Genomic DNA, 23,579 nt, shown 5'->3' on the forward strand with positions numbered 1-23,579 from the left:
GTGAATTTACTGCTGAGCTACAGATTAATTTTTTTAAACATAAAATTGGAATAGCTGAAACACAGTTTATTACCATCCTATACAATTCTATCCAGGTGGAGTTAAGGACACATGATCATGGTCAGCGACATGAACAGAGCAAAATAGGAAATTAAAGAGAATTCCTCTAATAGTTTTTATCAGAAGTCTCATGAATATCAGAGTTAATGCTCATAAATGAGCTGAATCAGGGTTAGGTAATATACTTTCATTTTACAATATAAAATGTTGAAGCACTCCTTCTATTATGACTTGGAACTTGTAAGAGGTATTGCAGAGTTGTATTCTTCCATCATGAGTGCAGCCAGAATACAATGATCACATTCAGAATATTGGTTGAATTCTTCCATCATGAGTGCAGCCAGAATACAATGATTGTATTCAGAATATTGGTTGTATTCTTCCATCATGAGTGCAGCCAGAATACAAGATTGCATTCAGAATATTGGTTGTATTCTTCCATCATGAGTGCAGCCAGCATACAAGATTGCATTCAGAATATTGGTTGTATTCTTCCATCATGAGTGCAGCCAGAATACAATGATTGCATTCAGAATATTGGTTGTATTCTTCCATCATGAGTGCAGCCAGAATACAATGATTGCATTCAGAATATTGGTTGAATTCTTCCATCATGAGTGCAGCCAGAATACAATGATTGCATTCAGAATATTGGTTGAATTCTTCCATCATGAGTGCAGCCAGAATACAATGATTGCATTCAGAATATTGGTTGAATTCTTCCATCATGAGTGCAGCCAGAATACAATGATTGCATTCAGAATATTGGTTGTATTCTTCCATCATGAGTGCAGCCAGAATACAATGATTGCATTCAGAATATTGGTTGAATTCTTCCATCATGAGTGCAGCCAGAATACAATGATTGCATTCAGAATATTGGTTGAATTCTTCCATCATGAGTGCAGCCAGAATACAATGATTGCATTTATAATATTGGTTGTATTCTTCCATCATGAGTGCAGCCAGAATACAAGATTGCATTCAGAATATTGGTTGTATTCTTCCATCATGAGTGCAGCCAGAATACAATGATTGCATTCAGAATATTGGTTGTATTCTTCCATCATGAGTGCAGCCAGAATACAATGATTGCATTCAGAATATTGGTTGTATTCTTCCATGAGTGCAGCCAGAATACAATGATTGCATTCAGAATATTGGTTGTATTCTTCCATCAAGAGTGCAGCTAGAATACAATGATTGCATTCAGAATATTGGTTGAATTCTTCCATCATGAGTGCAGCCAGAATACAATGATTGCATTCAGAATATTGGTTGTATTCTTCCATCATGAGTGCAGCCAGAATACAATGATTGCATTCAGAATATTGGTTGTATTCTTCCATGATCAAGTGAGCTTACCTGTGAGCTTACCTGCAATCTGATCCCAAAATCCAGTCATAGATTTCGTCTTTTTATCACAGCTTTCGTTTAAATTGAGGTATGTAATCTTTGAGTGAACTTACCTAGCTGCTACACATGATGTCTGTTTCTGAAAATATGTTGTGATATATTCTGGAATGGATCTGCAGATCTGAGCTGATGTGGTAATTTATACTCTAGTCCCATTAACTCTATTTTATGTCAGCTCATATCAATAGACTTTGTCCTCAATCTCTGACTTTGAACTTTGAATCGATTATCTGATGTCATTGACAGGAACTGAAATCAGTCTCATCATATGAATATTCTATTTTCATAATGCCAAGGTCATCTGTCTCTACTGTATCTACTATTTTGAAAGAAGTTATTGAAAGTGAAGACTTTCTTAAAGCAATAAGTGATGCAGTGGAGAGAAAACTTGACGAAATCATAGCAAGAATTAGTAACCAAGAAAGTCGCATATCTGACCTTGAATCTGAATCAAAGAAAGCAGGTAAATCGATCGCTGGACTTCAGTCACAAATACTCAAAATCAACCAGGATATCACAGAAAGGTGTGACACACTAGAATCCACCAACATGGATCTTCTGAATGCAAAAGATTCTCGAGGGAAGCACATAGCATGTCTTGAAGAGAAACTGAAAGTGAAGAGTGATGAAGTTGAGAGACTGAAAAAAGAAATGAATGATCTTGAGCAATACTCGCGGAGGTCATGTCTTCGGATAGTTGGAGTGGAGGAGAAATTGAAAGGAGATAACACTGACCAAATTGTGTTGAAAGTGGCTCATCGCATCGGAGTGAATCTTGATGTAAACGATATTGATCGCAGTCATTGGATCAACAGTAGACAGTCATCTATGAGTAGACCTACCTCTGCGTCAGTAACTGAAGAAGGAACTAAAAGAAGAACCAAGAAGTGCAGTATCATCGTAAAATTATGTTCGTATAGAAGTCGTCAGCAACTCTTCATCAATCGACGAAAACTGAAAAGTAGTGGCATCTCAATACATGAGGATTTGACCTCTACGAACTTCAGTCTTCTGCAAAGCGTTCAAAGGAATGAGAAGATCAGTGCAGCATGGTCGATGGATGGGCGAATATTTGGAACACTTAAAGCGAATGGGAAGAAACATCTCTTCAAATGCCCAGAGGACTTGAGACTTTTGTAAATATCTCATTTAATAATTATTCCTTCTGCAAAGCGTTCAAAGGAATGAGAAGATCAGTGCAGCATGGTCGATGGATGGGCGCATATTTGGAACACTTGAAGCGAATGGGAAGAAACATCTCTTCAAATGCCTAGAGGACTTGAGACTTTTGTAAATATTTCATTTAATAAGTATTCCTTTCTTACTTTCCCGATGCTTACCTTATATGGTTGGATCTCTGCTACATACTGTATACATTATGGATCCGTTCATCGTTAAAGACATCTACCGTGTAGCAGTATACATGCCTTTATATCTCTTTATACACTTAACTTTTTTATGTACCTTCTCATTATAATAATTGGTGTGTACATGTGTGCTTGTGTTTGTGTGTGTGTGTTTTTTTCCCCCAATTTAGATATTAATTATTTTTCATATTACATTTCCATTTTAAATGTTTGATTCACAAATATTTCCGTTTCACTCACTTAGCAACGCTGATTTACAACAAGAATTCAAAACATATCAGAACGATGAAACAATCTATTCTGATATCAGTATTGATGAGCTTAACTCTCAGTCTTTATATGAAACTTTTAATTCTGATACCCATGATGTTCATGATTCTTTCCTTTGTGATATTGATCCTGATAGCAATTTTTTGAGAACTTCTGTAACATGTAGATACTGGCTTGCTCATGAATTCAATAAATCCTTAGCAAACTCTAATAATGTATTCAGTATGATTCACTTCAATGCAAGAAGTTTACGAAAAAATATAGATTCCATAAACCTATTTTTACATCAATTAAAGATAAATTTTTCTGTGATTGGTATTACGGAAACTTGGATCCATGCTGGTACTCCTCTTTTATTTGACACTGATGAATATTCTTTTTATCATGTTGATAGAATGAAAAGTAGAGGTGGAGGAGTTGGTTTCTTTATAAAAAATTGTATCAATGTCTGTATTCGATCAGATATAAGTATGCCTGTAAATCTTTGTGAATCAATTTTTATTGAGATTAAGCATACAAAGAAAAAGAACATCATTATCGGCATTATTTATAGAGATCCAAAACAAGCCATATATAAATTTAATGAATCTTTTAACATGTGTCTAGAGAAAATTCAAAAAGAAAATAAAGAAGTTTATATTATGGGAGATATGAATATTAATTTATTGCAACAATCATTAAAATGTATAAATGATTTTGTCGATATTGTATATAGTAATTCATTTCAGCCAGTGATTGACAAACCGACTAGAATATCAAAATCTTCTGTCACGTTAATTGATAATATTTTTACGAATACCAGCTTTGATACACTTAAATCAGGTATACTTTACAGTGATGTAAGTGATCACTTACCGGTATTTCTTTTATCTGTCAATGACAAAAAATACAGCACTGTTAATCACTCCACTACTGAGAATACTGATGCTTACTCTAGGAAAATAAATGATACTACCATAAATAAATTCAAGGATGATTTGTTGGTCACTGACTGGAGCGAACTCTTATCAAAGTCAACTACAGAAGATGCTTATAATATTTTTTGTCTTAAATTCAAACAACTATATGATAAGAATTTTATTTGTAGAAGAATTAAAAGAAAGAATACTCCTCGTAAACCATGGTTAACAAGATCATTATTGAAATGTATACATAAAAAAGATCGTTTGTATAAGAATTTTATTCACAATTCTTCCAATATTCACATAGAAGCGAGATATAAGAGGTATAGAAATATTCTAACTGCAATTTTAAGAAAAGCAAGGAAGGAGTACTATGCTCATTTACTCGAAATTAACAGGAAAAGTATGACAAGGGTATGGCAAATAATAAATGACCTACTACATAAACAAAACAAAAATAAAAACAAATATCCTTCATATTTTATTAAAAATGGAACCAAAATTGAAAATAATGAATATATTGCAGAAGAATTTAATTCATACTTCACTAATATCTCTATGAATCTTCAAAGAGAAATTAGGTCTGATTCAGGCTCAAAAGATTTTTCCTTTTATTTACCTGAAGAGTGTAGCCAGTCTATTTATTTTCATCCAACCAATGAAAATGAATTAATAGATATTGTAAAAAATATGAAAAACACAGCCAGTTCTGGTATTGATGAAATAAGTTGTAAGATCATTAAAAAGGTTATTCATTTTATTGCAATGCCATTGTCATATATATTCAATTTGTCACTCTGTTCAGGCGATGTTCCGGAGAATATGAAGATTAGTAAGATAATTCCTTTATATAAAAAAGGCGATCCTCATATGTTTTCAAATTATCGTCCTATATCTATGTTACCGTGTCTTTCAAAAATATTGGAAAAAATTGTTTATGTAAGATTATTTAGTCATCTTGAAAAATATGCATTATTAAATAATTGTCAATATGGCTTTAGACCCCATCATTCATGTGACCTTGCAGTTGTTGATTTACAGGATCGACTAGTGACAAAGATGAATAATGGTCTTCATTCCTTAGGAATTTTTCTTGATCTTACTAAAGCATTTGATCTTATAAACCATGATATATTGTTGTACAAACTGAAGAATTTTGGTATCCGAGGTATTCCATTACAATGGTTTCATAATTACTTAACAAATAGAACTCAGTACACTTCATTCAAAAATTGCTCCTCTTCTTTTACAAATATTACTTCAGGTATTCCTCAAGGTTCAATTCTCGGTCCTTTGATTTTTCTACTATATATTAATGATTTAAGTAAATTATCAGACTTTTTTGAGTTTATCTTATTTGCTGATGACACCACAATTATTGCATCAGATCATAATCTTTTTAATTTGATAAACAAAACAAATAGTGAACTGATTAAAATTACTAACTGGTTTAATGCAAACAAACTTATTGTCAACTATGAAAAAACAAACTTTTTATATTTCTCAAACAAAAATACTGTTCATAATCAATTGAATATTTCCTTAATTATGAATAATGTCAATCTTACAATGACCAGAAATGTTAAATTTCTTGGAGTCACCCTTGATGATAAGATTAATTTCAGTGAGCATAGATTGGAAATATGTAGGAAAGTATAAAAAAGTATAGGCATTTTATTTAAACTCCAATCTATTCTTCCCGAAAAACATCTGATAATGCTATACAATTCTTTAATCCTTCCTTATTTACAATACTGTAATATTGCATGGGGAGGGACAGGTTCAACAAAACTTGAACCCTTGCACAAACTTCAGAAAAAGGCTTTACGAATTTGTACATCTTCTCATTTCCTTGCCCATTCTCAACCAATATTCTTTAGACTTAAAACGTTGAATATTTTTGATATTCATACTTACCAAACTGCTATTCTAATGTTCAAACTAAAAAAAACAATATTACCTAGCAATATCTCTTCATTTTTTCAACAAAATAAGCATATTCATTCTTACAATACCCGACAAAGTTCAAAATTACACTATTCAAAAGTAGAAAATGATCGCTCACTGAGATTAATCCGTCATCAAGGTCCTCGGATATGGAATACTCTGAATGTGAATGTTACATCATGCAGCTATTTAAACTCTTTTAAACAAAAATGTAAATCAAGTTTGCTATCCACTTATAGTCACTAAATATATATATTTTTTTCTCTCTCTCTAATAATTGGATAATATGTATGTACATTGTGCTTTACCGGTATTTGATGCGTCTCACTCTTTGTGGCTGGTTCACTTGAAACTTTTTTTTTTTTTTTTTTTTTCTTTCTTTTTTTTTTCCTCTTCATTTACAAATTTTAGAGTGACTTGTTCCAGGCACAATTGACTAGGCACAAATACCTCCCCCCCCCCATGCCTGTGTGATTGACTTTGACTGTGTGGTGTGGATGTGTTTGTTTTGTTTTTGCTTTGTTACTCTGTTTAAACGCTTTTTTTTTTATCATCTTCTTTGTGTACACAATCTACTGAATTTTTGTTCCTGGGGGGAACATTTAACCCACAAGCTTCGCTTTTTAGTTCCCCCCTTTTTCCTCATCTACTATATTATTGTACATGAATTATGAAATGCATTTTTTTTTTTAATGCTCTCTTTATGTATGTAAATATTCAATGACTAGAAATGCATTTATAATGTTATGTGTTGTAAATATGAATTTTATTTTTTTTACTGATATGGAAATAAAGACATTGAATTGAATTGAATTGAATGATGAGTGCAGCCAGAATACAATGATTGCATTCAGAATATTGGTTAAATTCTTCCATCATGAGTGCAGCCAGAATACAATGATTGCATTCAGAATATTGGTTGTATTCTTCCATGATGAGTGCAGCCAGAATACAATGATTGCATTCAGAATATTTGTTGAATTCTTCCATCATGAGTGCAGCCAGAATACAATGATTGCATTCAGAATATTGGTTGAATTCTTCCATCATGAGTGCAGCCAGAATACAATGATTGCATTCAGAATATTGGTTGTATTCTTCCATCATGAGTGCAGCCAGAATACAATGACTGCATTCAGAATATTGGTTGTATTCTTCCATCATGAGTGCAGCCAGAATACAATGATTGCATTCAGAATATTGGTTGTATTCTTCCATCATGAGTGCAGCCAGAATACAATGATTGCATTCAGAATATTGGTTGTATTCTTCCATCATGAGTGCAGCCAGAATACAATGATTGCATTCAAAATATTGGTTGTATTCTTCCATCATGAGTGCAGCCAGAATACAATGATTGCATTCAGAATATTGGTTGAATTCTTCCATGAGTGCAGCCAGAATACAATGATTGCATTCAGAATATTGGTTGAATTCTTCCATCATGAGTGCAGCCAGAATACAATGATTGCATTCAGAATATTGGTTGTATTCTTTCATCATGAGTGCAGCCAGAATACAATGATTGCATTCAGAATATTGGTTGAATTCTTCCATCATGAGTGCAGCCAGAATACAATGATTGCATTCAGAATATTGGTTGTATTCTTTCATCACGAGTGCAGCCAGAATACAATGATTGCATTCAGAATATTGGTTGAATTCTTCCATCATGAGTGCAGCCAGAATACAATGATTGCATTCAGAATATTGGTTGAATTCTTCCATCATGAGTGCAGCCAGAATACAATGACTGCATTCAGAATATTGGTTGAATTCTTCCATCATGAGTGCAGCCAGAATACAATGATTACATTCAGAATATTGGTTGAATTCTTCCATCACAATTGTATTTAGATAAAGGTTATGTGAAAAAACACTTGGCTGTTCCCCTGCAATTAAGTGGATTCACAATATGGTGCGCCATCTATCGGTTGCAGCGGACAGGCCAAATTTCTAACTTTGGGATCGACAGTGCACGCAGGCGCAGGCAGCGCAGTGCTAGTGCTTCAAAAATGAAAACCATATGGCAAGAATTCACCAAAAATTGTCAAAATTTTGCAAAGAAATATGCGGGCAAATTTCTCTCCTGATACCTTGACCCTAGTAAGCAGTATATCCAGCTGAGCCGTGTCAGCCAGCGCTGAATAATCAAATGCATACATTCACTTTAGAAGGGGAGATCGGGGTTAGTTGGAACATTTTTGACAAAAATGACTGTAAAATCCAAATAGATTTTAATCGAGAAACAATCAATATATCAGCTTGAAGCATATATCTAAGGGCTTCAAATGTTCCCCATAAAATTTTTAACTCTATTATGGTTACTGAACAAATCCACTTCGAACAAGACTATCGCAAACGTTCCAACTTACCCCAATACGGGGTAAGTTGGAACATGGTATGGGGTAAGTTGGAACACTGCATGGTCAATCACGAATTATACTAAAACTACTTAAAGCTGTAATATTACATGGTTTTAGCCTATTTGCTTTATTTTTTTCAAGTTCAAAATATTTAAAGTGTGGATTTGTTGAACTTTATGTTTTCTATTATACAGCCACTCATGCAAGCAGACTGTGTAGTAGAATTCTGCATATTTGGGTGCGTTTGATTTTACATGCAATTAAGTGTACTATCAGCAATGTCATGTACTTCTGCATCAAATTTACGAGACAAAAACTAATTGTTTATATTTTTTTCATTAATTAATTATGCAAATAAGCATATGAAATTTGCCCTAAATTTTTTTTGTGTGTCTTTAACTCTATTTATTAAGCTAGTAGAATGCTAATTTTTGGTGAGATTATCAATTTTCACATTTATAACAAATATCCACCAAAAATTGCAAAAATATAATTTCTTATGTATTTTTGTTTTTTTTAATTTGTATTTCTTTGTTTTTTCGAACCTTTGTTTTTTCCGATGAACTTTGTTGGGACTCTTTTGCGATCATAAATAGCATAAAATAAATCTATTTGAACCAACAAAAGTAAAAAATAATCATACATTTAGGACTTTTGGTTGAAAAACACAATTTGCATTGACCTTGTACATGGAATCACGTTTTTGAGCAATTTTGGGTCCGACATGCACATACAAAATGTTGCGTAATTTCAAAACAGCGCACACAGGCATCGCAAATTTGGTCTCAAATGATGCGCAAGACTTGAAAGTAAATAGTCAGCGAGTGGTGTAGTCAAAGAATTTCGCGCGCGGCGTAGTGACAAAATTTCTCGGGGGGGGGGGGGGGGGGGGCTCAAATTGACCCCCCCCAGTTTGATAAGGGTTAATATTGCATTAGGGGCCTACAATAGGACAAATGCACACTCAGACCTACGTAACTGATAAACAAAACAAGCATGGTATACAAGACATGTTCAGAAGAGTGTGAAATACTTAATACATTTTTTCTCATATCCAATGTTTTTATTCATAATTATGTTTGGGGTAAGTTGGAACATGTTCCAACTAGCCCCTTCAATTTTGTTCCAACTAGCCCCGGAGGCCCATTTGACGTTTATAAGCTTACAGCACAAAAAAGGGACTTCACCATGGCATATTAATAACCTCATTTTGTAGCTTAGTACAAGTGTCCATTATACCCCCAAACTTGAACTATAAACTTCTCAGAGATAATAAAACATTTCTGAAAGAGAAAAAAATTACTCAGAAGGTCAAAAAAAAAAATCCTTTCTAACTTCACCAGGCTTGTTGCACATTTGTTGTCTGTAATATGGTGGATGGCTGTTGATAATGATAATAAATTGAGGGCAGTATTGCAGAAATTTATTTAAAGACGTTAAAGAAAATTACAATGTTTCAACTTACCGGTACCCCGCGTTCCAACTAACCCTGGTCTCCCCTACTGTAACACGAACAACAGATGTTGACTTTTTCCCATGATGCATTGCAAATTTCGGCATGTCTGCTGCAACCGATAGATGGCGGATCGTATTGTGAATCCAACAAATTCTCCTTTGAAGTTTGAACTAGCAATGACATCATTCCGGTAGGGAACAATTTTGCTCACCAAATTTGATAAGCATATTTGGTCATTAGAGAAAAGTTCTCAACTATTAAACTTATCAACAAAAATGTTCAGCTTTTAAAGTACCTCACTAAACTTCAAAAACATCTTAGTTTTATCTATTTTTTTTTTGGTGTAGGTAGAACTTCTTTAGATTTGTCAATTTATCTGAGTATCTTCTCCTAATTTGGAGGTTGATTACAACATCACTTCACTTAACTCTATTGTTTGACATCCCGGAACACTCTAGCAATTTTAGTCCACTTCAATTCTTAATATTTGCTACTCGGTTAATTCTAGGCTTAAATTGATACAAAGAGATTTTTTGTGATTTATTTCTTCAAATTTAAGTATATAACTTTCAAGCAATTTATTTTCAAATGTTTGTTAAATGACTACACATTTCTAACTCCAATGATAATTATAAATTGATGATCATACTCACAGACATCTTTGAGAACATGAAGGAATTCCTTTTCTTTTAAACCATACATGTTTTCAGGTGTGTCAAGGTAGGTATATAGACTTCCACCTGTACAAAGTTCCATTACAATCACAGGCTGTTTGGAGATTTGCTAGTAAGGGCAATAAAATACAAAATAACAATGCCAGTAAAGAAAAACAATATCATACAATGAAGCAGTAATACTTTGGATGATTGGAAAAAATGCATTCCATACGAAATTAATTCAGAGAGCAAACATATACATGTAATAATGGTACATGCACTTCACAATTTGGGCTAATATTTCATTTATGTTTATGGGAGTAAACTGCAGTTATTTCTAAATTCAATAATCATATTCAGCAGAGGCAGCAGATCGTCAGGCTCATACAAAGAAAGTGGAGGAGCACCTATTGTTTGGCAGACAAAAGGTGCCCCTCCACTTTCTTTGTCCGAGTCCGGTGTTCCACCGCCTCTCATATTCAGCTATTATTCTCAAGTGATTAGGAGATAAATGAAATCTGTAGATAAGATAATGTAATACTGTGATAAAATGACACTGCAAGGGACTCAACATCATGTTTATCATGATATCTACAAACAGAAAACTATACATTATACAATGCTCAAGTCTGGAAGCTCTGGTTGGTCATTACTTTATAATAAAGCTAAATACTCAAAATCCATTACAGCAAACTTCACAGCAAAACTAAACTTCAAATATCAAAACTCGAAACTAAATGTTCACTCACATAAACCCACACAAGAACAGTAATAATTATGTATAAATCCTAATCTAAAATAGTATTAGAAGGATTAAACCACATCCTATTATGCATCCTATTCTTAAAGGAGAATGAAACCCTTGAAACCAGCTGAATCCATATCAAAGAGAAAAATCAAAGAAACATATTGTTGAAAGTTTGAGGAAGATTGAATGAATAATAAGAAAGTTATGAGCATTTAAATATTGAGATCACTAATGCCATGTAGATCCTCCCATCGGCAATGCGACCAAGATCTGTGATATCACACATGTACAACTCCCTCATTACTCTAGTACTTATTTCACTTATATTCTCACTTTTATAGAGTCTATCACAAGGTGAGGTGTTCTCTTTATGAGATGACAAGTACAGAGGTTTCACAACATTATACCATTGATGAATCGTTTGTCATATGATTAGAATAAGCAAAAAGAGATGTTTTGGGGTATATTTTCAGTGTCCAAATGGGACAGTTGTACGTGTGTGACATCACAGATCTTGGTCGCATTGCCAATGGGAGGATCTCCATAGCATTAGTGATCTCGACATTCAAATGCTCATAACTCTTTTATTGCTAGTCCTATTTTACTCAAAGTTTTGTTGATCTTATTCTTAGATTTTTCTGCTTTCACAAAAGCTAACTTGCTCCAAGAGTTTCATTCTCCTTTAATTACTATCAATATTTGAACAAAATGACCATGCTGAATACAATATTCTACTTCATTCAATCCTCGGAATTCTAGTTTCCTTTTCTTTGGGAAAATCTAAAAAAATTGTTAAGACTCTAAACCCTTTGATGGTGATTTCATTTGTGGAAGTCTTGAATGAATGGCAAAGACTCCAAACTCTATAGAGATATATCATTTTATTCTGGAAATCTTGAATGAATGACAAAGACTCCAAACTCTATAGAGATATATCATTTTATTCTGGAAATCTTGAATGAATGGCAAAGACTCCAAACTCTATAGAGATATATCATTTTATTCTGGAAAACTTGAATGAATGACAAAGACTCCAAACTCTATAGAAATATATCATTTTATTCTGGAAATCTTGAATGAATGACAAAGACTCCAAACTCTATAGAGATATATCATTTTATTCTGGAAATCTTGAATGAATGACAAAGACTCCAAACTCTATAGAAATATATCATTTTATTCTGGAAATCTTGAATGAATGACAAAGACTCCAAACTCTATAGAAATATATCATTTTATTCTGGAAATCTTGAATGAATGACAAAGACTCCAAACTCTATAGAAATATATCATTTTATTCTGGAAATCTTGAATGAATGACAAAGACTCCAAACTCTATAGAAATATATCATTTTATTCTGGAAATCTTGAATGAATGGCAAAGACTCCAAACTCTATAGAAATATATCATTTTATTCTGGAAATCTTGAATGAATGACAAAGACTCCAAACTCTATAGAGATATATCATTTTATTCTGGAAATCTTGAATGAATGACAAAGACTCCAAACTCTATAGAAATATATCATTTTATTCTGGAAATCTTGAATGAATGACAAAGACTCCAAACTCTATAGAAATATATCATTTTATTCTGGAAATCTTGAATGAATGACAAAGACTCCAAACTCTATAGAAATATATCAATTTATTCTGGAAATCTTGAATGAATGACAAAGACTCCAAACTCTATAGAAATATATCATTTTATTCTGGAAATCTTGAATGAATGACAAAGACTCCAAACTCTATAGAAATATATCATTTTATTCTGGAAATCTTGAATGAATGACAAAGACTCCAAACTCTATAGAAATATATCATTTTATTCTGGAAATCTTGAATGAATGACAAAGACTCCAAACTCTATAGAAATATATCATTTTATTCTGGAAATCTTGAATGAATGACAAAGACTCCAAACTCTATAGAAATATATCATTTTATTTTAAAATTATCTTATAACAAAAATAAATAGATACAATACATTCAATAATTATCAAATACATATATCCATTTTAGGGCAGGTCCAAGCTATTTGACTTGTGACGTAAGGGAAATTTAGAGACTTTAAAGTTGTAAAACATAAAAAAAAAAAGCACAACAGAGAATCTTTTATGGATTTTGGGAGGCCAGTTGTGACCTCTTTATTCGGTAAAACATTATTTATCTACAATCCCATTAATGATGTAATATTTTAATTAATATGCTCTGTGACATACCGGACCAGACAAAAACTTTTTTTTTTTTTCAAAATAGATTGTCTTTAAAGGGCAATTCCATGGTAACGGAATTACAAATCAGAGAATTTTGGCTGTTATTTTTGCTCACAGCATCCAGATATCTCAATATTTTCCCATTTTCTAAACTTGATACTATGCATGGCCACTTGTGCTATATTCTGAACCAAGATTTTTAGAAAACCCCTCACACGTTCAGATGTGAATGACGGATATGTGCTATGGTAACAGAATTACCAGAGAAATGAGTCACTTTGCACCCAAAGTTTAGTAAAAGTTTCTCTGAAATCTACAACACACTAGCTCCAAGCTAATGTCTGATTCAATTTATTATTATGTCAACTTTATTTTGAAAGTAATCTATTCACAAATATTATCAACAAATTTTCATGATTGGTCTTTCTTTTGGGGAAGTACATGGTAACGGAATTACACATAATGGTATCGGAATTACGCCTCTGACATTTGAGAAGGAAAATGTTATTTTTAGGCATTTATGACTGAAGAAATGCCTCAATAAAGCTTGTTTATATATTCTTCTCTGATACTTAACACAAACTAAGTACTTTACGTCTATAATATCAAATAAAATACAAGTATATAGTATGTTATAAGTGTCTCTACCATAAATAAACAGAATTTTACAAAATATTAGGGATCAGTGGTAATTAAATTTTAGTACATTTTCAACTTCAGGGGTATTAGGACTTACTAGCCAATTTTTGCCTCCTGTACTGATGAAAAGAATTATGCAAAGGCCAAAAATCATCACTAATACTCATGGTAACGGAATTACAAGGACTACAGCCAAACTAGTAAACATCAGAAATTTTACAAAAACTGAGGACAGCATGTGATCAGATCTGCATATTTAGTCAAAAAATTGTGTAGATGGTAGTTTAAGATATTCTAAAGTCTTGGAATATTCAAAAGAAACAGCTTTACATACCATTGGCATCTTTTCAGTTAAACTGAAAACTTTCTATTTGGTTGTTCAATAAATGTACTAAAAACAATGCTCAAACCACATGAAAATAGTGTTGACATTCACATTTTGAAAGGATGTTGTGGACAACTAAGCAATACATTGGTCCTTCAGTAGTGCACCAATTAATCTAATTTTCTTTAAAGGTAAGGATTCATTTACTGTCTATATGTGGCTCACTGAGGACTGCAAATATAACAGATCTGTTTATAAAATCAATATCATCTTCTGGACAGATGTATTTCCTAGATGTGACACTAAAAAACTGTAATGATTTGATGATCATAAGTCATATTCATGACCTGAGGTGGTTTTCTTAGGCCATGATTTTTTATTTGATCTCTATTTTAAAATTTTATCTTTCATATAAAATATGAAAATTTATCCGAGATGAGTTTTTATCTTCCGTATCTAAAGATACGTGACAAAGCAGTGCCAAGGATGTAGACATGTCAACCGCATGTCCAACCTTTGCATCACAGATGATGTGCCTGCGCCAATGTTCCTTTGAAGAAAAAAAAAAACTTCTAATTGGGTGGAGGCTATTCTCTCTATCCTTTTTAATTTCAGCAATATTTCTAGGTCAATTCGCTCAAACTTTGAAATAAAAATAAAGGAAAAATAATAAATCATTTAATCATGAGAGTACTACTTTAACATTATTCTTGTACATGTAGATTAAAGAAATATTTCAAATAATTTGATTGACTAATATTGTCTTTGAAATGAAATGAGGTAGGAAATGTGAAATTGACTTCTAAAATAAAGTATTGTTCATTTTTCAATTAAATCCCTGTAAGCACAGAATTTGATTGATGCAATCTCACTCATTTGCCGAACCTCATGGCAGAAAGGCTTTTCATTGGTTGAATGAGATAAGTGCTATAAAAAACCGCCTTTTTCATTGGAAATTGCTTCATAAATAGACATGTGTCACAGAGATAAAAAAGAGATAAAATGATTATTAGAATACCATTTTGGAAAGAACTTTAGGTTATTTTATTATATCACTTATTTCAATAGAGATAAAATATTGTATTTTATCTCAGACAAATGTATCTCAGAATACTACCACTGTCTCTTTGAATTTCTTTCACAGCAGAATGTTGTACATTTCTACCCATTTCCAATTAACTTTGTCTTCTGTTATGTTACTGTTCTCAGATGTTTTGTTATTGATGACACTGTTCTTCTTCTTCTTCTCTATAAGTACAGGCCACCGTCTGGCGTATTGTCGTACTGTTGTGCAGGTGCAATGTATGTACAGTGTCTCAAATGAGGGGTCTAAAATAAACTCAAGAGTGTGCAGCTAAAAAGACATCCGTAGAAAGTTAACGGAGCTGGATTTTCTGTACCTCCCTTTTGAAACTTGGAAGAGAGGTACATGAGACGGCGACCTGTGGAAGAGCGTTCCATAGCCTGGTTGCGTCAGGAAAGTAGCTTTTTTGCAGTGTCTGTGTCCTAGCAAATGGTACTTGTAATTTCTGGTTATGACCTCTTTGTGAGAAATGGAGAGATGGGATCAGAGTCGCCTCGGGGACGGATATTAACTGTTGGTCTCAACATTATCACTATCCTCTCCTTAGAGGAGTGTTCATTCTGTGTATCATCCTCACTTGAAGGGTCACCGTTGTTACTCACTTACTCCATCCCTGAAGTACTGATTATTGAATGATGCTGACTTTGCATGTTTCTTAACATCCATTGCATAGGGGTGGAGAACAGTATTAGTTTGGTGCTAATTAAGACATATTGAATATCTTTGTCAAAATCCACCATACTTTCAGAATGTCATCTGTATCAAGATTTAGTATGATGTTTTTGGCATGTGGCCCTTGCAACATCTGCAAATTATGGATCTCACTTCAACCTTTTCCACTCATTACTTTTTACTGCTTGTTACACTGTTTACCAATGCCAGAGTCTGGTCCCTCACCATGGCTTGTTGCAAAGAATCTTCCGATGCAAGGAGAGTTACACATAAGATATCGCTTAAATTATTCGGCAATTCCATCTGAAAAATATAGCCACTTCTTTGAAGCATAGAAATACTCCCAGCCATCCCATAATTTTTTTTACTGAAAAGTTCACTACAGACTGTCGATGGTGAGTTTATCAGAGTGTAGAGGCACTTACAAAAGAATTAAATGCCATTCTTTTCCAAGGCACACACTGTGAACATGGTCACTCCGTGATTGTGCGTCCAGTATTTTGGATCTCATTAGAACTGGTTCTTGGCAGTGCCATTTTTGGCAAAATCAATCTGGATGACAATTTTGTTTAGATCATCCTGCATATTATAATCATTCTTCTACTCCACCCCAAGAAGTGATTGCCCATTTATCATTTGTAAGGCATTCACCTACATTGTATGCTCCATCAATATACTTTATTAATGCCAATGTACATTATATTGCCTTTATTCTGAATGTTATACTGAATGGGAGCTTGCTGTCAAGTAATTGTATAATCTCATCCTGATTTGGAGTGTAATTACTAATCAGAAGGCTTTTAATGTTCATAACTATGAACTAAAGCTAAGATATCAACATGCTAATGGAACAAAATGGGCTAACGCACACCCCTTAAAAGATATAATGGTAATTCCGTTACCATGTAATTCCGTTACCAGAGTTACAGCAGAATTAGAAATGATATTTTTTTTTAATGTTGCTAAGTCTTTAGTAAGTCACATGAAATCAGAGAATTCAAAATTATATAAAATTCAAGTAAGGATTTAGTTCATAGGAAAAACTTTTTCAGTTTTTGGTAACGGAATTACATCCATTTTTGTAGTAGATTGCAAAATTTTCTCTGATAGATTTGAAAATACCCATGATAAAGACATTTGCTACTGGTAATTATTACACCTTCACACACAAAATTAGATGATTTTGAACCAAAAATGTAAAATATTTTTTTAGTTACCAAATTTATCCAAAATAATGTAAAATATATGTTCTCTAATTGAAAATGGTCATCAAATTCAAAAGATTGTTCAGCAAAAAACGTAAAAGGTATTTGAAAAAGGTTTTCAGTTTCTTAAAATATAAGGTTTTGTGTGAAAAGGTCACTCACATTCAGATCCATACTATTAATTTTGAAATTTACTGTTTTTACCTTCTCCCATGTGGAATTGCCCTAAAACTCTGAATTAGAATAAGCCGGAAATCTCTCATTATCATGTTTTCAATTTGTATCTTAAATATCAAGCAATATTAGCCATAAAGGAAATGATAAAACTCATTGTTGTTATTATGTAATATCTCAAAATGTAAACGTCCGTGCTGTGATGTACGGGACATTTGTCCATGTGTAAAACGAATGGGGAAAGTGAAATTTCATCAAAATTTATAATTAACTTGACGTAAACCAAAGTAAGTCAAGTTTTACATGGATCATCATGATTGATAGTAGTTTACAATGAAACAAAACATAGCAAACACTTAACGACCTTATTCATATATTATGAAAGATGTCTTGCAAATAATTCTGGTGTTGAACGAATGGGGAAAGTGAAATTTCATTAAATTTTGTCATAAACTGTAAACCAAAGAAAGGAAGTTTTACAGGGATTATTATGATTGATATATATTTCTATAATAGTATACAAAACACTTTTTTGACCTTATAATTATCTATGAAAGATTAAATTAATAACATAAGACATACAGACCTGTATGTTAACAACTGTATCAGTGGTTGTATTAAAGGCTGATAATAAAGTCATGATTTGTAATAAATAACAAGAGTGCATATATTAGCACACTTACAATGTAGCATGCTAATATGCACTAGCATGCTAATATGCACTCTTGTTATTTATTACAAATCATAACTTTATTATCAGCCTTTTACAAACTATATTCAACCACTGATATAATATCATTTATCTCAATTAACTTTATCTATTTTTCTAATTGAAAAAATAGCCCTAATTAGAATTACATAGAAATCCTATGTATAAAGAATGGTGTGTCCCGTACGTAACACATTTGTCCTGTACATCACAAAGCTTTAACTAGCCGATATAATTAAACATGAAATTAATTCAGTAAAATCACTTCCATTTTTGGATGTTTAGCAATATAAATTAGAACTCTCCAAAGAGTGAAGAAAACTGTTCAACTTTTCCTTAATTAGAATCTAAAAAACATATGCTAATTTGTGACGTACGGGACACTGCCTGTTGGACACAAGATAATTAACAATTAATTTTCAAATTCATTTTTTTTCTCTCAAATGTTTGTAATAACTTAGCAGTACATGTCCCCACAGTAATATTTGCAAATATATAATTTGCATTATCTGCAGATCAAAAAATGTGATGTCCCATACGTCAAGCTAATTAATGATTTCTTTGAATCGTGACCTTGGCATTCATAAACTTTAAGTTCACAAGAGAAAAAATGTTAGAGGGCTAAAAAGTTCAGAGTATAAGCTTCAAAATGACATACAATAGGTTAAATTTACATGTCTACAGGCAAAGATTTAATTTTGGCTCCAGAGGGGACAACAGCTTGGACCTGCCCTTTACAGAAATAACCAAGATACTTATGTACTTAAAAAAATAGAAAAACATTTAGACCTTCCATACCAAAATCAAGTAATTTTTTATTCCAGATTATCCAAAACATGTGTGATTTAACACTTTTCAGACAACTTTTCTCCTGAGTGCAGCAGAATTCTGTGATCCAAGAAATTCAATTGTACAAACGTATATCAAATTTACAATGAAAATTTGTTTCTTATAAAAACATTGTTAAACTTACATCTTCTTCAATCTGATGGAGATGGATGATATTTTGATGGTTTAATTTAAGAAGGACCTCAAACTCTCTCTGTTGAACTTCATGAGGACGCATGTAACTCATATGATTAAACATCTTTACAGCAACAACATCACCAGTTTTCTGTGACAAAGAAAATAAAAATAAGTAACATTTGAGAAAACAATTGATGGTGCAGAAGTTTGAATTGGAGAATACAATCTCTTTCGTAGAATATTGAGGACTTTAACTTGACCTGTCCTCTGACTACCAAAATCAGCTATCAGGATATCAATGCATCTTAACATCTACAGCACATCTTCACCGCAAGATCAACATGTGTCCAAAGTTTCAGGAGTACAAACAAAAAAATGAGAGGAGTGATTTGCAATCTGTAATAATGATAATGATGATGGATGATGATGATAATAATAATGGTAATAAGAATTAATAATAATAATATGTTACTTATATAGCGCATAATATAATGTGATCTCTATGAGCTCTGCAGATTTAATACATAAGAAATTAAACAATTATTAATTATATTTCTTCATTTTTTAAATACAGGCTATGCTACTGTATACTATACATCAGTGGCGGATCTAGGCAGGGGCACATCTGGTAAGTGCCCCCCCCCCCCCCCCGATAACAAATATTTTTTGGGCTTGTCAAATTTTTCCTGACATAAATCATTATTAATTGGGAGTGAAAACCTTTTTTTTTTTTTGGGGGGGGGGGTTGTTAATTTTCTTCTGTACAAAATCCCCCCCCCCCTGAATAAAATAACTGGATCTGCCTTTGCTAACATCTTAGGCATGGTTTCTAACACATTTCATGTGTCTTCATCCCAAGACCTATGTCTATATAGTTTTGGTATGGATTAACAGGTCATCCACTATCCAACATATACTGCATCTCATAATTTAAAAAAAAAAGATAGCTCAGAAAATGCTGCACTTGATATATATGACTGTGACGGTAGTAATCTCTTTGTGTCTGAAAACATTTCCTGTGAAGAAATATTTCTAGGCAAAAGAAGTTTGCTTCTAACATCACAAAACTCTATAACAAGTGGAACGCCTCTGGCAGTCTCGCCTGCATTACGCAATTCAATATAGCAGCATTGCTTCCTTTGAAAAACAGCTAATGAATAATTATTCACAGAAGAAACATTAATAAGATATTAAAATATTATGTCCATTGACCCAAAATGACCTTTGACCATGATCATGTGACCTAAGGATTGTGCAAAACTATCATTCATACTTGATTACCCTTATGTCGATGTTTCATGAGCAAGTACCATATAAACTTCCTAAGTTATGATGCCAATTCCACACATACTCCCAACATAGACAGAATACATTGACCTTTAAATGACCTTTGACCTTGGCCATGTTCCTGAAACACACACAGGGTATTCAAGGATACACTGCTGCTCTTATGTCCAAGTTTCATGAGATAAATCCATAGACTTTTAAAGTTATGATAACAATTCCACAAATACCCCCAACATTACCAAAGTTTGTTGACCCTAAATGACCTTTGACCTTGGTCATGTGACCTGAAATTAGCACAGGATGTTCAAGGATACTTGATTGCTCTTATGTCCAAGCTTTATGAACTAAATCCATAAAATATCAAAGTTATGATGACAATTCCTCAAATACCCCCATATGGCCAAAGTTTGTTGACCCTTAGTGACCTTTGACCTTGGTCATGTGACCTGAAACTCGCACATTATATTCAGGGATACAGGGTTGCTCTTATGTCCAAGGCCGTGTTTATGCTTCCACTTTTCAGGCCAGAATCAACGTTTCCAAACGTGATTAGTCCAAAACACGGTTGCGTCCACGCTTACTTTCATTTAAACGCTGTTTCAAAACACCGATCGTAAACTCACAAAAAGGTGTGTTTGTAAACGTCGTTTGACCAGAATCAGGCTTTCTGGGGAAGTATAAACAGAACCACGATCGTAAACGTGTTTAAATTACGTCATTTGGTACATGCTTCCGGTGAGATGAAAATCCGCGGGCAAATACAGTCGCATTGCTCCATGGTCCCAGTTACCTCCATGGAATTACCTCTCATCTCCCTTGTTTTGCATTAGTACTTTTACCAAGGAGCTTCAGAAGCTCCTTGCTTTTACTATACTCTTCCAATTTGTCATCACGATGAACGTTGAGGGATTTATACCAAAAAATAACCTGGAACATGAGTTATAATGAGGAGACATCGCAAGATGCCCCAGTAGCATAAACAAATAGACATTTTATTATTTTGTATACTTAATATTCTTCTTTTTTTTTACTATTATCCTCACCATGGTGGAAATTATATGGCTATATCAAGAAGATCCATGCAATGACTAAAATATCGGAAATTGTTCGATGTTTATATAACAGTCGACGTAGCTTCCCCATAACTACACTCGGAAAAAAAACTTTCGAAAAAGGGTGCGCCCAATTTGACCTCGCTTTCCTGCTCAACGAAAATTACGATGCGAAGCCAGCTGGAGATCGTGATTTCGCCTCTGAAAAGTTAAGCATAAACAGCACTCCCAGAACCACGTTTACGATCGGGGTTTTGGATCGACGTTTGAAAACGCTGATTCTCTCCTCGCAATGGAAGCATAAACACACCCCAAGTTTCATGAACTAGATCCATAAACTTAAAGTTATGATGACAATTCCTCAAATAACCCAAACATGGCCAAAGTTTGTTGACACTACATGTAAGTGACCTTTGACCTTCATCATGTGATGCAAAACTCAGGCAGGATATTCAGTGATACACTATTACCCTTATGTCTAAGTTTTATGAACTACATGTAGGTCCATATACTTTTGAAGTAATGACAACATTTCAAAAACTTAACCTCTGTTAAGATTTCGATATTGATTCCCCCAACATGGTCTAAGTTCATTGACCCTGAATGACCTTTGACCTTGGTCATATGACCTGAAACTCAGGCAGGATGTTCAGTAATATTTCATGACCCTTATGTGTAAGTTTCATGAACTAGGTCCATATAATTTCTAAGTTATGATCACATTTCAAAAACTTAACCTTGGTTAAGATTTCAATGTTGACGACACCGCCGTCGTCGGAAAAGCGGCGCCTATAGTCTCGCTCTGCCATGCAGGCGAGACAAAAATCAAGCTTTTTCTTAGCTGTCCTTAAGTTTTTCATAATTTGAGAATTGAGATACAAGGATTTGACAACCCAGTCACACTACCCTCTTCAGAATTCATTTGGAAAGGGTAAAACAGAGCAAATAGAATACAGGAATGAATGGGGATAGTAAGCACTAAAACCAAAAATAAAATAACGCAATCTAATACAATGGAATGTAATCAATTCTAACAATAACACATCACAATAATAGCTCCTTAGTCCATTTTACTTTATAAACTTGCAAAGTTTAATTCAATGGAATGTCCATGTTGTTCATTATCTCACCAACACCAACTAACATACTACAACTAATTTGTTAAATTAAAAAGCAGAGAATGACTCACCTTGTGACGGCCCAGGTATACTGAGCTAGTAGCTCCTGTCCCTAAAACATCTTTCAGATACCAGATGTACGTCTTAGTGCTTCTGATGCCTTGTGTAGACATGGTTATAATAACCTCAAGATTTAATTTTCTATGATGTCTGCTAGTGTAATAAAGGGTGAGGGGAAATGGACAGTCCTGGCCTTAGAAGAGATTTTAGACAATACAGATCTGTGGCTGTCCAGGAATCAAGGACCAGGACTTTGACGTAAGAGGACCAAATAAAGGGTACTGTAAATTTATCCTTAAGATCACAGGGGAAGATCCAAGACAGCTGTATCAGGAGGAGAAAGTGAGTGAAATGATTTCTGAACAGCCACAGTTCAATCCTATCTAGTTTCCATATCGAGATCCATTATGTATCACAGATGTTAGCTGTACTCAGGCATATCTGTATGAACAACTTCTTCTTGATACATACAGTCTCCAAATGCATACAGATTTCTTAAGCAGCCATATGAGGGATTCTGAAAAGAGAAAGAGAAAAAAAAAAAAAACAGGAATACAAGTCATAGATTTAATGCCAGTGTGTCAGGTAATAAACTAATCATGATCATCGTGGTCTGAAAATATTTTATGCTATATGCATTGACGTCACAATGACTAATCAGATGATTTATTAGTAAATCAGCTGTACTGGCCCCCTTTTTATATGTTTCTAGTTCCTTATTACATTTTACTCTGCAACTCTAGAATGTATGATGAATAATACTTATTATATGGCATTTTTACTGCAAGGCCAAAAGCGTACAAAAAATAAAACAAATTATACATGACATGAATTCCGTCACCTGTGGATATGTGCCTAGTAATTAGATATGAAGCACTGTCTGT

At 33.4% G+C, this 23,579-nt stretch overlaps 1 protein-coding gene across 1 annotated transcript in view; it reads right to left on the reverse strand.

Annotated features, from left to right (window-relative positions):
- The window catches only part of LOC129256699 (serine/threonine-protein kinase TBK1-like), a 30,793-nt gene extending 7,579 nt beyond the window's left edge, over positions 1 to 23,214 (reverse strand). The window contains exons 1-3 of the mRNA XM_054894864.2: positions 22,707 to 23,214; positions 19,186 to 19,326; positions 10,438 to 10,567 (exon numbers count right to left, since the gene is read on the reverse strand). Of these exons, the coding sequence (XP_054750839.2) occupies positions 10,438 to 10,567; positions 19,186 to 19,326; positions 22,707 to 22,808 (373 nt within the window). The 5' untranslated portion in view covers positions 22,809 to 23,214. The remainder of the gene's footprint in view (positions 1 to 10,437; positions 10,568 to 19,185; positions 19,327 to 22,706) is intronic.
- Between the last annotated feature and the right edge of the window lie 365 nt (positions 23,215 to 23,579).

The sequence above is a fragment of the Lytechinus pictus genome, chromosome 3, assembly GCF_037042905.1.
Source record: "Lytechinus pictus isolate F3 Inbred chromosome 3, Lp3.0, whole genome shotgun sequence".
Classification (NCBI taxonomy): domain Eukaryota; kingdom Metazoa; phylum Echinodermata; class Echinoidea; order Temnopleuroida; family Toxopneustidae; genus Lytechinus; species Lytechinus pictus.